Below are 16,558 nucleotides of genomic sequence, written 5' to 3'. Positions count from 1 at the left end.
CTCTATGAAAAAATGAGGATTTCAGACACATTATTCTCATGGTAAAATTGCAGAGTGGGGAGTGTGACCACTGATCTTAATGAGAAACAATATTTAAGTCCTTTCCAGCTCATGTCTGAAGAGAAAGAAATGGATTTTGGCTACACTCCCCCTTTCTACAGCCTAAACTTTGAGATTAAAATGAATAAAGACAAACTGAGAAGACATACAGGATAATCTGGTTTTAGAAGGTATAAAAGCCTACTGCCAAAATAAATAGCAATCATGCCAAGATAGGGTTTTTTTTACAGATGCATGCCAACTTTTCCATGGTTTATATTCACCTCACTTCCTCTAGAGTTCACCTTGCAGAAACATGAAAGAGTGTGGAATTACAAATCAAGGGAATGAAGGCTCATCAGTATTTTAAAACAAATGTTTATGCAGATAGTATTTTTAAAACAATAAAAACATATTTTCCTATTCTTTACTGAAAGTATTTAATTAAATCTTTAGCAGTATGTGGTATTTGTATGTTCCAGTTGAGCAACATCTTAATTTCTTTAAACACGGTAGTATTTTTAAGTGAGAATTCTTAACTGATTTCAACTCCCTCCATAGTTGGTAATATGCTTGAGTCAAGTTTTTGAACCAAACTCCAACTGAAGAAAAATCAAACAGGGTTTCAATGTGGCCCAGAGGTGGTTTTTGGTCACAACAGCTATTTTAAATTTATGTTGTTGTTTTCTTCTTGTTGTAATTGTTGCTTCTACTTTGTTTTAATTACTCTGACTTATGCAAAAAACCCTGCTGATATTCAATAATATTTACTTTGCTGGTAGTGTCATAGTATGGATACACATGAATTTCTTGATATCCATCTGGCCCCACAAGAACATTGTAGATGAAATGGACCATTATGTTATTCAGACAGTAGGAAATTACATAATAGCTAAAAGAGAGGCTTAAACCTGCTGAGTACTCACCCAGTTTTTCTTTTTCTTTTTTTTGGAATCAGCATCATTACCACTGCCAATACTGGAATGACTTGTAGCACTGTTGATACTGGAAACACTTTCTGAAGAATGTTGCCGCCTTATACGTAAATCTAAAGAAAAGAAAAAAAAAAACTTGTGAAATCTGTTTCAATCTAATAATAATAATTCTTATATTTATGCAGCCTCTGCCTCCTCAAAGGCAGTCTATATGAACATAAAAAGCATTGATGCTTGCAGTGGCTCAGATTCAAGCTGTTGAAGCCTGTGAGAAACCACATAGGGACCGAGGGGGATGCAATTAGTCCAATACTTAGGGGCTTCTCCAAACTAGGCTGTTCTTGCCCTGAAGGCAATGACCTTTCACAGCAATCTATGCCCATGTATCCTCATAATTGAGCACATGGATTACTCGACATTTCAGTGCCACATGTACTATAGTTCTGAGGAATGTAGGCACTACTCAACTTGTAGCAGCCCTAATCAGGGTTCAGATGCTACCTTCTAATATACCCTGATGGAAAGAAACAGTCAGGAGTTCATTAAAAATTAATGAAAAAAAATAACCAGGAAGTGGAGAATATTAAAAATGGTTGGTGCGGCTTCTGAGTTTCAATTTTTTAAAAGTCTCTGATAACTATATCTTAATCACTGGAAATTATTCTTGCAGAACATGCCCACGAATACCAAGGGAAATTACTTTATAGATTATTTTCTACTTTCTGGAAATTTGCTTTGCTACACTCAAGTCATGCAGTGAAATGACCTTAAGGCAAGCACCTAAATAATGACCTCTCTAATGGAAGATCAATAACACTCTCAAAAACGAATACAGTGATTATTTTTTTCAAGTAATTCCTTTGCTGTTGCCTATCAACAGGCACTTCTGAAGTGCATTTTTATCATGCAATATCGGCCTAACTGCAGTGACAAATTAATTTGACATCTGGAATTTAAAACCTGCTTTCCCACACTGATTTAGCACTTCATGAAGGAGCTGAGCTGTGGTCAGTCTCTCTTACCAACAAGAACACCAATTTACAAAGCTACAACTTTGCCTGGATTCCCAACTATAACCATGTTCTACCATAAGACCTCACTTGTGTCTCAGGCATACTTCATTAATCAATGGCAGGGACACGGTTAACTCTTGATCAATTCTTGGCCACCCAGCTCTAAGAAGATAAAGCTCCAGGAACGTTGGCAGACAGGAAACTTGGGCAAGGTTTCCAGCTCTGGAAATACCACAAATATGCCTATCATTCACTTCAGAATGTGCTTCGCCTTACAAGAGAGTTCCCAAACAACAGAAAAGTAGTGACTTAGCTTTTTTTTCCTGGGGAGAACTTCTGCATTTATTTTGATAATGACAAACCCATACCTTTGTGGGTATGATCGGGGCCATTCAAGGCTCCTTGAATAGCAGCTTGTGCAGCAGAATTCTGGGCTTTCAGCATTTCAATGGTTTCCCTTAGCTCTATAAGCTCAGATTCCTGTGGGAAGAGCAAAGAGAGATCAAAACAATGGCAAAAGAACAATATTTGTCTAAGCTAAAAGAAAAAATTGCAAGAGAAGAGTGTTCAAATTAAAGATCATAGGACTGCTTGGGTGAACATAAGGGCAACAATAAAAAGAATGCATACTTTCTCTCCAAAGATATTGAAGTTAACTAACATATTCTTTTTAATTTACTCTATATAAAGCACTCATGCTATTTCTAAGAAGAAAACATTTTTAATAAGGAGTAATCTAAAAAGGGTCTCAATTGACTGTTCAATAGAAAATTAAGAAAAGCTCAATGACTTTATTGCAACAGACAATGAAACCATTTGAAGTACATTTTTTTTATGTGAGGCTACTGTTTAATGGATGAATTAAAAAGATTTAACTTGTTAAATGCTAATTTAATTTAAAAGCCCCTGTTTAATACAAATTGTCCTGCAAGTTGAAGTAAAATTACTCCACTTGAGTGCAGGAAGTTCTGTATTAGAATGCACAGCTGATTTTTATTAAAAATATATTTTTAATCACTTTTATAAGCAATATTTTATTTATTGCTTCCTGTCCTTCAAGTCTCCTTCCTATATAATTAGGGTTAAAGGAATTTCAACTCAACAATAGAGAAAAGAAGGAAAAGAATAAGTTCTAAATCTTTTGGGAAAGAAACTTGGAGATGATCTGTTTCAATGTCACTGCTTAATTCCTTCTGGAAAGAAAACCTTCAGATGGATTTATACTTTGTAAAATAGTAAAAAGTTTTGGTTTTAAGAAAATTCCATTGTGATTGTGTTCTTTTTCTTCCCCCCCATAAGTTGAAACAAAAGCAAATAATACAAATATTTTCTATCCAGTTCACAATGAGTCTTGACACATTTCATCTGTTGGTGCTCAACCAGACTCTGAAATGTTATTTTTGTAGACAGTTACAGACTCCAGTGGTGACTAGCAGCTTACTGATAAACAGATTCTTTCACAGTTTGGGTCAAAGAGGCCTTTAACAGGACATTGTTCAAAATTCCTAAGGGTAGAAAGTTGCAGAAGTTCAGTCCTGGAAGGTGCTAAGCAGCCTCTTAATCCTGAGCTTGGTAAAAGGACTCACATTAAATTTCTTCGTATCAGGTTTATTTTTCCCCCCATTAGACAAAACAGCATAGTGAAAAATAGAAAGCCCAAACTGTTTACTTACGGATAAGATGCCTAACCTTCATTAACTTTCTCAATGAAGCTATTTTTCTCTACTTAAACTTCTTTGTTTCTTGAAATTCTATTGTTCCGGTGGTGCTGCGAGACTGGAATGAAGCACTGCAGCAGCTTATGATAAGTTTTTGTTACAGGATCTTTCAGTATGGAGTAAACCTAAAGTCATGCATGTTTTCATTGAATTCTGGAAATGAAAGATTTTATTGTCAAACTGTTTTATGACACTATCTGTGTAAACCTGATACTGCATAGATTTTCCCACATGCTGCTGGACATTAATGAAAAATTGATCGCAGCAACCATTAAAGAAAAATCTGTCTCGTTGCCACAGATGTCCCTTTTTCCTTTCAGTGTTTTTTAAACAAAACTCTAACATAATTTTCTGACTATTTTCTACAGTAAAGCATTCGCTTTGATAAACCTACCTTTTGTTCAGCTGTCATTGTTAGACTTTGCAATCGGCCCGTCATATTTCCCAAGCTTTTTTCGAAAGCTGCTACTAGATGAGCCTGTGAAAGAAAGACAACATTGGGCAATTTTCCCAGATCTATTTGATTTTTAAAAGTATGTTTTTCCTTCAAGCACATTTTCTCCAGCTCTTTAATATTAGTTCAAACTCAGACTGAGCTAAGTTGGATAGATGAATCAGCCAAATGAACCCAGTGTTCCTCAGGCTTCTTTAGCTCCCAGTGAGATAAGCTCAGGTATCTCTGCCTGGAAATGAATTATGGATTTAATGCCTGGCTTTCAGTTTACTGATGTATTAGCCAAAAGTAGTCTGCTCCCAAAGAGAAGTCCAGGAGCAATTATTTTCAATTACTGGACACTTCAAAACAGGAATTCAAGCATTTTATCCTGAAAAGTGAATTTTAACTCCAGAAATAAATAAAACACTTCAGAAAAATCCCGACCCTTAAACAAAAATATCACAGTTAGTCTTATAAAATGTAATTGCTTAGTCTATTAATATATTGCCCACATATGTCTGTGTGTGTATAAAATGTATTTTGTAAAATATAAATATAACATTTATAATGTGTGCAAATATATTTATAAAAAAATCCTGAAAAATGGAAGTCTTACTTCTCAATATAAAAAGCAAAAAAGTTGAAACAGACCAAAATATTAAAAAAAAGTTCTTTTTATTTATTTATTTTTTTAACAACAAGCATCCTACACTGTATGCAAGCTAAATTTATACAAATTATACTTCATCAGATCTAACTGGCATTGAGCCTTGTAGAACAAAGAAGAGCAAGTGATCATAAAAATCCCAATAAGCTAAGCCAGCTTGTACAGCCAAGGGAAAGTAAACATTTAATTTTTAAGGAAGTCCATATAATCCCATCCATTTCTCTCCCAACATCAAATACTAAAAGCATAAAGAAATGCTTATTTTCTCATTACCATCTCAAAAGTGGTAATAGACAAAGTCCCCAAATATTGGCATATGGAAATATAACTCAAACCTACCATATTTATATGCACAAATGGATTAACTGAGCTTCTTAAGGGAGGAAATTTAGTTTTTATTATAGCAGTTCAGGCACACACAGTGCCTGGCAAATTTTTCATTTGCAGATCTGCATGCTTTTACAAGCATAGCTGAAATTGTTTGAATGTATGAGGTTGTACTAAATCCGAGGTATAATCAAGAAAAGATATGGTCCAAAAAGGATTTTGTTCTGCATTTTAGGAGAGGCAAAAGAGCTTCTTGCCACCTTGCTCTGTATATTATCCCTCAAATAGAAGAAGATTACCATATTTATAATAGTGGCTACTTCGACATCTCCGCTTCAGAGCTGTTATACTGATGAGTGACTTTTGTGTCTTGTAAATAATTTTGGATTGCTATAAATATTTAGGTATCTTGAAAGCCTCTTATTTTATTTTTATTAAACTTACTAAAAGTTTACTCCTTGTAATCTACACTATTAGTACACTTAGATAGACTTCATTTCTTCCGGGTGCAGTGGTCAATCGACCTGCTTTCTGCATCTGCAGGGATATCTTAGGGATAACTCTTGTGGTAAAGGACACATACCACAATGGCTAACTCCAGATAAACACGAGACTAGACAAATATACAATCTCTTAAAGATTAAGTAGTAATTGTATATATTCCTATTTTAACATTTGTAACTGAGGCTACATTCTTGAAGGTATAATCTTTGATAAAATGAACCTGGAAATTGGTCAATCAATGCTACAGCCTTTGGTTGTTTTTACTACTCTTCTCCTCTGAGAAAAAAAAAAAAGAAAAAACTAGTTTTAAACTTACCTTTAACTTTATTAATTAGCTACATGTTAAAAATATCCAGATTAATCTATGGTGTTTTATTTCCAAATATGATGACCACAGAGACAAAATAGATGCACTACTACAGAATTTTAGCCAAATGTCTCTTCATTACTTTTCTTTAACAGGAAACTAATGGAGCCCACTGTTGTCTGCCTCATAAAAAATCTATGGCTTGGCTGACAGCCCACGGTTCTGTTTTACTCTGAGAATTACAGTGGGGACTGAGGGCTTGAGAGAGGAATAATTTGTTTAATTATGCATTGCTTCTGTCCTTTTCTAGCAATTAGACTGTAATAACCACAGTACTTTGGTACCAAACTATGCATACTTGTGTAAAGTATTTTCCTGTTCCATAGCTACAAATTCATCCTGTATTGTACATGGACAGACAACAAAGAACTTATAGGAAAAATTAAGTACTAAAAAGCAGCATTAAAAATGTCATCAAAGGTCACTGAAACTGTTATTTTCTGACAGCCTTTAGAGAAAGACAGCCATGTCACAAGGGTTCTTACTAAAATTCAGCCAGTGATGGAGAACATTACCTTCTTGGAATATTATACCAAACTTTTTGCATTATAAATGTAATTGGATCAAGATGATACATTTTTCCTAACTCATTTCAAATAAAGACTATTAGATCTTGATTTGCTAATAATAAAGAAATGTAATTCAAAGTCCCACTGACCAAAAACTATTCAAGAAGAAAACATTTTAATTGCATTGTTCATTACTTCAAATGTTTATTACAAGACAGCACTCTTCTACTGAAGTATTGATTTTATATTCAGAGTAATAAACTGTTCTGTCTTTCTCCATGGTAGCTAATATTCATTTATTCAGCTATCTAGGAACTCAGACTTGAAAACTTAAGCAGATTTTCCCTACAGAAATACTATACGACTAAATAAGAAAATTTAGTTTGAAAAAGGCTAAATTATCGGTATACTTATATGTGTGTTGAAGTATACATAAAACATATATATATGTATGTATTTCCATTTGAGATCAGGTTTTGCATTTAAACAGTTAAATGCAGAATAATTCATAAAACAACTAAAGCAAAGAGAAAGAAGTATCTGTGTCTTTAAAAATGTTAATCAGAAATTAAAAAAAATCTAATTAGAAACTTTCACACTTAAAAATTTGGTAATTTATTTTGATTGGATTGCTAATCCTCAGTTTCTGAGGATGATTTAATTTATCTAAAAGTTTCCATTCTTTCATTCTTGTAAAAATATTTAGGAATTGTTTTGTTTGTTTTTTTAAGATACAGCCAGTCTCTCACACCTTAGAAATCTCTGTGTTAGATTCAGAAGTTTCATTCATGGTGTACACACATCACTGCAGTACTTCAAAGAGTAGCCTGAATATTACATGTGCTTTAAATAACATTCATTCTAAAGTAAAAATATGTCTTCAAAACTGAATGCAGTATTTGTACTTGAAAAAAGACATCCTGGAAATAGGGTTAAGTAACTGGGCATTACTTAAACTGCATTACTTTGCCTGCAGCAAAATATATCCATCATTAACATGACATACATATTAGATACTTAGATATACAGCTCTTCATCTGTAGATATCCTTCACATATGAGTTAATTTTGACTTCTGTTAACATGTGAAATGCCCTTTGGAAATAGTCAAAGAAATGTATAATAAGGGAATGACTTCAGTGCTAAGATGACAGATTTGATTTTAAACATTTCCTTTGCAAACTATCCCAGCCAGGCAAACCCCAAATACCTCAGCTCTCAGGTTTACAGCCTATCCTGAACACAACATTCGCATATGAAACATCTGTCTTCCAACACACTCTGGGATTTGACCTGTGGCATTCAGATTTATAAAACAAAGGTAAATAAATAAACTTCCTCCCACCTGACAGGGCTGAATGAAAGGAGGTGTGAAAGGCCAGAAGAGATCGGGCTGACTGCAAGCAGCAACTGTAGATCTGGTGACCTTTTCTGTTTGCTGCCTGCTAGCATCTTGTTGCTTGGCTGTAGGATAGCGGTTCAGAGCTGGCCAAACAAGAGCATTAGCCAGCAAACCCCCTCTGCTTTCTACTGGCATCCTGGCTCTACTACAGTTTGCAAGCATGCACCCTTCAGCTTTATACAGTACAAAGCTCTGATCAAAGTCCCTCTGAACAGGCTTGGTCAGGCTGCTCACAGGAATTTGAGCCCTTGTCAGTCACATACAGAGCCTGCTGGCTGGACATTTTCTGCACTGAAAACCGGCCCTTTCTGAATTAGTGTTGAGATTTACCCTTCAGCCACACTGAGACAGATGCCAGGGGTGAAGCAAGAATCTCAAAGAAAATCTGTAAATTAAGCATCCAAACAACAGCTGGACCCAGCTTGAATTTAATCATATGCAGGCAAAACACTCTGGCCCTTTGGGTTTAATCAAATGAAATAAACTGCTGAAGTCAATCATAGTACTTGAGTCCAGCCAACAGAAACTGAACAACAAATCAAACCAAGTAAGAAAAATTTTAGCAGAGTTTTCAATAATGCCTGAGAAATGCTGCAACTTCCAATTGACAGATTTTGGTATAAAATAATGTATCAAGCAAAGGCTTGATTAAATAGGTCAAATTTCAACCTGCCAGTCTTTTAATGACTTATATACTAATGTCACCAACAGTCTTCTGTGGAGAAGCAAAGAAAGGCACAAATAGTGTTCAAATGAGCTGAATAAGGTGCTCTGTTTTTTCACTCGTGTAGAATACTTTTGCTGAGTTCTACAAAAGGAAATGCTAACAACAAATTCACATTGCGATGGAACTTTGAAGGAACAAGATTTCTGGCTATTAACACTTCCTTCTCCAGACCACAGCAAGACAAAAAGTGCTGTCTATTTTCAGACAGTGAAGGTATGGAAATTAGAAGGGGCTCAGGACGAACTCTGAGGACTAATGCTAAGAGGAATGCATTTGTAGCAAAAGCATCAGAAAGGACTGAGCATTTTTCTGGTTAGCAAAAGCACCACAAAAGACAGCCTGTTCATACAGTTCCCTGTCTGCCAGAGATGAATGTCTTGACAGAGAAGACAGGCAGTGATCAAACTTTCCTGAATTAAACTTAATGTTTGTTCAAGTTTTAGCCTTACTGATGAGCAAACATGACTCAAAATGAGGGTCACAGGAGTATTCATGTAGAGATTTGATTTCTTTTTGGAGAATAAATTCCAGATTTTGTGATTAGGAATACTTCTCTTTTAAAAGGCAGTGACTGGTGAAATATGTGTCTTAGACTACAAAATAAATGATAAATGAATACACAAAAGGAATGCATTGCTAAGGCAGTACAAGTCCATGAAATCTAGAACGTCATCTAGGTTTTCCATAAGTTTGCCAAGTTAAATCAATTGTTTGTTAATAACTCTCAGAATTTTTATGAAAAGTACTTAATATCTGGCTTTTAAACATCAATTATGTAAGTAACTAAATTTCAGTGGTTCTATCACAATTAAATAGTTGAATATACTTTCCACTTTCAACCTGGATTTTATTTCTGATGTTTAAGATATACTTTGTGGAATTTCTTCTCATAAAGTGCCTGAAGGACTGACAGAAGGAGTGCAAAAACATTTAAGCAGTCTCTTTTGATTGTTTGGATTCATGTGGAAGTGTTGTTTTAATACTTTACAAGTTCTGTACCAGAAACAGAAGAAAATGAAATCAGGACCAGGTTTATTGTGAAATACTTCTCAATTTTTTGGTTTATAAAGTATGTATCTCATGAGAACATCCTGCCAAAAATATTTACTCCCAATATCTAGTAATATCTACTTTTCTTTAAAGATGGTATTCATCATGAATATAATTTTGTTCATGTCTAGGGATTTTGAAGCCTCTACATCTCATGCTCCTGAAAAATTTAATTTTGATGGAATTTCCACATGTTGGGTATTTGGCAAGAGGAAATACTTCTCTTGTATCATTTAAAAAATGCATGTGCAAAATGGATCAGCATTAGTGTTGCTTATAGGTTTTGAATTTAAAGAATATCTCCATGGAGATGGATTAGAAGGTGTGTAATAGTCAAAAGAACATGATTAAATTAACTAAATGTGGTACTTCTGGATAGGAAAAAACAGATGTCTATGCATATATTTTTAGCCATCCTATTGAAAATGTTGTCCTTACAGTTAGATCAGTAGAAAAGCATTCTTGCTAGCTGTTCAGAAGCCCAGAGGCAGTATATAGGAATAGATTCCCAATCCAGCCTGATTTATACAGATCAACCCAAATTTATTTCTTACCCATGCAGCTGATTTAGTTTGAGTAAAAAACAAGCCAAAATACACATTTTTAACTTGACTCAGTTTCTTTGAAAAATGGATCAAATCTAATTATAGTGTGGAGCTGGTTTTGACAATTTGTCTAGAATAAGAAATGTTATTAGAAACAATCCTGTATGGAGTTTATTTAATAGAAAGCCATATTGGCCAGAGGTATAATGAAAGACTTCTAAATAAGTCTGAGGAAAGATAGGACATAGTTTGTCCAAACAAACAAAATGGCTTCTTTTCCTCAGCTGCAGAAAATGCTCTGACATTATTGCACTTGTTGCCGTATCATAGACTGCAGCATTTCTGGGTTGACTGAAAAGTGACAGAGACTGAGTAATCTTTCAACTCTCCCTTTCAACACAGCAGTTAGAAAGAATATGCTGGTGTTTTCTGTTCTGAGCCGGTGGAAGGAGGGAAGGGAACTGTTTTTCTACCTGCAGAGTAAAGAGAGGAGTGATACCAGGGGCCTGAATTATCACCTGGAACAGGCACTGAGCACAAGCCCACCAAAGGCAAACTAGTTTGACTGATATGACACCTCTGTTTAGAATCATGAAAAGGTTTGGTTTGGGAGGGACCTTTAATGATCATCTAGTCCAACTTCTGACTGTGGGCAGACACATCTTTCACTAAATCAGGGGCTTGCTGGAATCAAGATAACTCCTCTGGATAAAACCAGGGCGCTCAGAGTACATGTGGGCATGTCTGTGATTGTGCTGTGTCACAAGCCCAGCCAGGGCTTCTTCCTGTGTTCCCCACTTCCAAGCAGAGCTGCTGCACCTCTGCATTTTTTTGTGGAAAGAAAAAGGCCTACATAGAACAACAGACTCACTAGCCAACACACATACCCAAAGCATGCTACTTTAGCTCTTCCCTCCTCTCAGTGTGGGTTTTAGTTTGTTGCTCTCAGGATAGGTGAATGAAGAACTCCCCAAACTGGTAAAGATGAAGGTCAGTGTCTAAAACATGTGAATGAAGGAACCCAATACCCAATATAGATATGCTGGCTATTCTAGCTCTACATTCTCAAATGAAAAACCCAACCCAGAACCCAGATTTTGAATTTACAAACATTGCATTGTCCCACATCATCTGATTCACCAGTTCATTCCCAGTACTCAGAAGAGTCTGGCAACCTACACTGCTACAGATGTACAAATATCCACAGGTGCTCTGCAGCCATTTGAACAGAGAAGAAAGTGCTAAGAACAGCTTTTCCACATTTTCATGTGTGGAAGTCACACATGAACAAGCAGCTTTCACAGAGCTAGAGATTATTTCCTCACAATATGAAATAATTTCTTTAAAATGAGCAGTTATTTATAAATCCAAATATTCAGGACATCTACACTTCAATGAAAGGCACTCCATGTGCTGCCCAAGATATCAGGAAGGTGCTTTTTTGAACCTCAAAATGATACATTCTTCTAACTGCATCTCAGATTTCCCTCACAGCAGTAATGATAATTATAGTCTGAACTGCATTTAAAAATCACAATACTAGATTGTTCAGTAACTTCACCTGAAACCACATCAACCAGGCAGGATTGTAGCTCGCATTCTGTATCTGGCATTATTTTCAGATAACGCATTCCGTAACTCATACAACCAATGTATGTCAATTGGATGGAACACCAGGAAACTCTCTGTGAAATAGCCCAGTTTTAATTAGTTATACGTCAGCACTGCTTTTGTAGCATATAAATCCTATATACACTTGTAGACTGTGCTTCCCTTCACACCTGACTGCATTTTGCAGGGTTTGTCTTTGTGAAATTAAACTCAAATGAATTCTATTACAATATGCAAATCATGCCTTTCTTTGGTTGTGTCTCCTTACTTTTGGCCACTTTTTATAATTGATTCTGAGAAAAGAGTGAAACAGAACAGGATAGGACTGTCACATTCAAACTGTGGAAACTCTCCATTTCCACTGTCTACTTCCCATTTTCACAAGATTACTTTTTCTTGAAGCTGGGACAATATAGAAATTCAATGAAGTCATTAGCTTGGAAAAAAAAAAACCCAAACAATAAATAAATAAATTGTAAATGTCTCCAAGACTATGTGTTAAGAGAAATTATTAATGTATTCGTTGATACTACTTATCATCACAAGCTAAAATACTTACATTTGCTGAAAGCTGGGAAGTAAGGGTAGCAACTTTCTCCTGCGATGCAACCAACTCCCTCCGTAGTTTCTGAATTTGCTAGAGAAACAACAGACTGCTGTCATTATTTCAGCAATGTTTTTGTTGTTATTTTGTATGTTTTCTTGAGACATAACAAATAGGTTTACAATGTCTTAGCTTCAGATTTAAATCAGAACTATCCAGAAATATAAATTATTAAGAGTTGTATCTCAGTGTTGCTCCAACTGTTTTCTAGCACTCAACCAGTGCATGAACCAGGATTCAAGTTAAGGATTCAAGTTAAGGGAGCACATATGGGCAAATACATAATTACTTTCTATGTATTATCCTTTTCTGCAAGGGAAATGTCACGGGTTTTTACCAAATCCCACAAGTCCCAAACATATGCTTAGTGCAATCAAGAAGAGCCACCCTGGATGTGGCCTGAGGTTTTGAAACACGAGTGCATTTGGGTGAGGTTCACTGTGCCTGACTGTAGACATGATGCAACCAGCATACGTTGAATGTCTACATTAGACTAAGATAATGTGAAAAATGTACTCTCATGCTGCCTGGCATGAAGAAGGCTTTGATGGCTACCTCAGACACAAAATTTTTCTTTATGGATGTCTAAAATTAGGTGAAGTAGTATTTTTTTTTTCTCTAACACATGCTTCCTACAGTCCCTGAAATTCAAACATACAACCTCTTTAATTCTTATATAGTATTCAAAAACTTGCTTGCTAATTAAAAAAAAAAATGTAGCTTTTGGACATGAAATAAATGTGCTTGTTGACATGAAAATAAACTCAAGACTCTTTTATCCTTTAATGTAAAACAGAATCCTTAAGAAAAATATCTGTTTCCATTTCAGCTGGGGTATATACCTAACATGAAGCTTGCACATAATTTTAAGCTCATTTAACCCTATTGAGATCTTAAAGGGACTTCCAGGCACTGTATTGAAATCAAGCACAGCATGGAGTTTCACTTTGAAGAGCCTTTCATATTCAGACATAAATTATTCCAGACTGGAGACGTAAAATGGGTAAAACCAGCCTAGGAAAAGGAACATTTACAGTCACTAGTAAAGACCATTGCAGTACTTTAGCTTTATGACTCCCATGAAAACCAACAAGAAATATTGCACAAGCAGCATGAACATGTTCCTGTACTTCTGTAACAGAAAAATAGCTCAGTCATTTACACTAGCTCAGTGCAACAGGGGCAGATTATCGAGCTGTTCCCCATCCTGGACTGACCCTTTTATTTTTCCAAGTAAATGCAATTATTTGACATTTCAGCTTAAGCTACAGTTTCATCATGTTCTTGCAAATTCACAAAGGTAGGTCTCGTGAAGAGGCATCAACATCTCCTGTAAGAACGTCTCAAGCAGACCCAGATACTGAGAAAACATCATGTAGGAACACACAGGAAAGAAATGTTGTTTAATTTCTATATTCAGACATATAAAAGGCAATAAAATGAGAAATTGGAATTTACACTACTGAGCTATAGCATGCCTCTTTAGCTCCTTTGTTTTAACTTAAAGAGATGTGAGCTTAGACAAAATTATATTGAAATATACTGCAGCAAGGAGGGAAGAATATGTTTATTTGTTCAATTTCCTCAAAATATATTTTTGTTCACTTTTTCTTTGTACAGTAAAAATAGGAACAGCCTAAATGCAGGAGTTGGAAGGAACATAGCTCTGTGAAGTGGAAATGCACCCCTTGGTGCTGTATTTTATTGCAGTTACTCTTTGGTGCCCTTTTAATACAACCAGGACTTCATTTTGAGAAAGGCTGTAATTGTATCCAGCTGCTGACCCAGGCTTGTCACCCATTCTTATACATTATGATGAGAAAGAAGCTATTTTCCATGTCAAATTTGATTTATATATGAAATCAATCTGCATTGCTCTGAAATCCATCAAAGTGGTCAGTTTCAGAAATTTAATATAATTCAAAATGTGAGGGAGAGAAGTTCAAAGCGATCATTTGAAGTGTTTTTCCTCCTGAAAGGCAGCACCTTACCTTGAATTGCACAATTCCTTAGATCCTGCACAGAGTGGTATTAAGTCTGAAATCAGACCTATCTCAACTCCTGCACTCAATGCCCAGGTCTCACTGACTCTTTTCAGAATGACAGCCAGGAGGCTTTCTTCAGCACAATGCTAAGAAAAGACCTTCTAGTTAACTAAAAGCTGCACCAGGTTTCCATCAATACTTCTTAAAAGGTGATGCAAAGACACAGGGTGTATTTTCCCCACCAACTACACAGTTTAGGTCAAGGCAGGTAAACAATAAACCATAAAATAATGTAAGGCAATACAGAAGTATAAAAATGAAGAAAATCTCTTACCTCTGAATGTGCCTTTTCTTCTGCCTGGAAGAAAACAAAGAAGAAATGGCTTAGAATCTGTGTGCAACATAATTGCGGTAATAGAACATAAAAGCCAGCCACACTGAAGTGAAATGAATAGCTTCACGCATCCATTACATTTAAGGAAGGTATCCAGTAAAAACAGTAAATGGAACTCTTTTCAACTTGCTTGGCAAAGCTCCAGCTGAAACCCCAAAGAGCTTGCCAGGGTACTGACAAAATGAAATGGTGGAGAAAGGGAGAGCAGGACCAGAATTGCAGAAACTGCAGCTACATTTCTAAGATACAAACAAAAATTTACTGTACTCTCACTGCATGGGCCTTAGTCTGACACAAAAAAAAGTTTATGCTGCAATGATTATTACGGCCCCTGGATTTGTATTTCTTTTACTGCATACCAAGACATGTTTCTAATATGATAATATGTAATTTCTGATAAGAGAAGTTGACAGCATACCTGTAAAACATACATTGGGAAAGGGAAGGGGAACTTGCCTTTTAATGTAATTTTGTCCGTGCAGAGTACTGACAAAAATAGTAAAGGCTATGAAGGCATGTTAAAGTTTTCAATTAAACTCGCTAATATTTAATACTTTAAGTACTTTCCTTCTTGTAATGCATTGTGTCATATATTGAAACTTTTTACTCAGCAGCCTTTTTCAACAAGCTAAGAAACTAAACCACTGTAAGGCAAACCTTTGAAAGTCATTCAGTTTCTAAGCATTGGATCAGTCCTATTCAGGAGATATTTGGTGGACAGATAAACCTTGCTTCAGTGGGATTCTAATGGAAAAGAATGGCATGCCACAAGAAAGGAACCCTTTCATAACATAAGAATCAGTTAATGTACTGGAAATTAATCCACCCCATGGTCTGAAGTGGCCCATGTTCAGAGAAGCAGTCTACATTACCTGGAAGAGAATAGTAAGCAGTAGAAGGAAAATGTAGGTAAGCAATTATCTGTAAATAACATTAGAAACACTAAGAAAATCCAAGGTAAGGGCACTTCAAAATTTTTTGGCACAGGACTGTCTGTCTTTTACTGTGGTATTACAAATCAGTATAGCTGACTTTAAGCCTGTATTAGGCATTAATTTTGTTGTCAGGATTTTAATGATTTATAACAGAAATGTTTTTTTCACTTTCCCTTGCATAAGGGAAGAATACTTCTGGAAAATGCCATGCTTATCTGTTAGTCACTAAACAGACACTGATGCTATGTCATTTACCTTGGCAACACTTAGAAATGCTTTTGGCTGAAACTACTCTAATACCTAACACATCACTATGTGAGGATGATTTAGTATAATGATTCTTTTTAACCCCATCACTGATGTGACACATTAACTTTCTATGTTTACAAAAAGGAGATCTGCCTACAGAAAGAAAATTATATTCTATTCCCATTATTGTTACATCAAATACGTAGTGCATGGAAGGTCACAAAGGGACTGAGGTGTCAATGCCCCCTTATGATTTTTTCTGTGACAACAAGTCAAAAAATTAGGGTTGGTGACTTTTTCCTAAAACTGCCATGTGGGGACATGGTCCTTGTCCTTGGAGCAACAAACCTGCTGATGAAGGCACTACTACACGTCCTTAGCAGACAACTCCCTCAATGTACTCAAGGAAGTGTTGCCTCTCCCCCAGTTCAGAGATGGGGCTCTCACAAGTCAGATTTTGTGGGCAGTGAAGGAAGTAAATGAATTAAAAAGACCAGAGTTTTGGACCAGCTTAAAACAATAGAATCTGACAACCAAATGCA

The 16,558-nt window shown here is 35.8% G+C and overlaps 1 protein-coding gene across 14 annotated transcripts in view; it reads right to left on the bottom strand.

Moving 5' to 3' along the window:
* The window catches only part of NAV3 (neuron navigator 3), a 509,706-nt gene that overhangs the window by 24,737 nt on the left and 468,411 nt on the right, over positions 1-16,558 (bottom strand). For all 14 annotated transcript variants that reach the window (XM_038153422.1, XM_038153423.1, XM_038153424.1 and 11 more), the window contains 5 exons: positions 14,773-14,796; positions 12,409-12,486; positions 4,100-4,183; positions 2,356-2,467; positions 966-1,087 (listed from right to left, as the gene is read on the bottom strand). In XM_038153422.1, the coding sequence (XP_038009350.1) occupies positions 966-1,087; positions 2,356-2,467; positions 4,100-4,183; positions 12,409-12,486; positions 14,773-14,796 (420 nt within the window). The remainder of the gene's footprint in view (positions 1-965; positions 1,088-2,355; positions 2,468-4,099; positions 4,184-12,408; positions 12,487-14,772; positions 14,797-16,558) is intronic.

This window comes from Motacilla alba, chromosome 1A (genome assembly GCF_015832195.1).
Source record: "Motacilla alba alba isolate MOTALB_02 chromosome 1A, Motacilla_alba_V1.0_pri, whole genome shotgun sequence".
Lineage (NCBI taxonomy): Eukaryota > Metazoa > Chordata > Aves > Passeriformes > Motacillidae > Motacilla > Motacilla alba.
The sequence above is the reverse complement of the archived record's forward strand: the minus strand, read 5'-3'. Positions and strand labels throughout refer to the sequence as shown.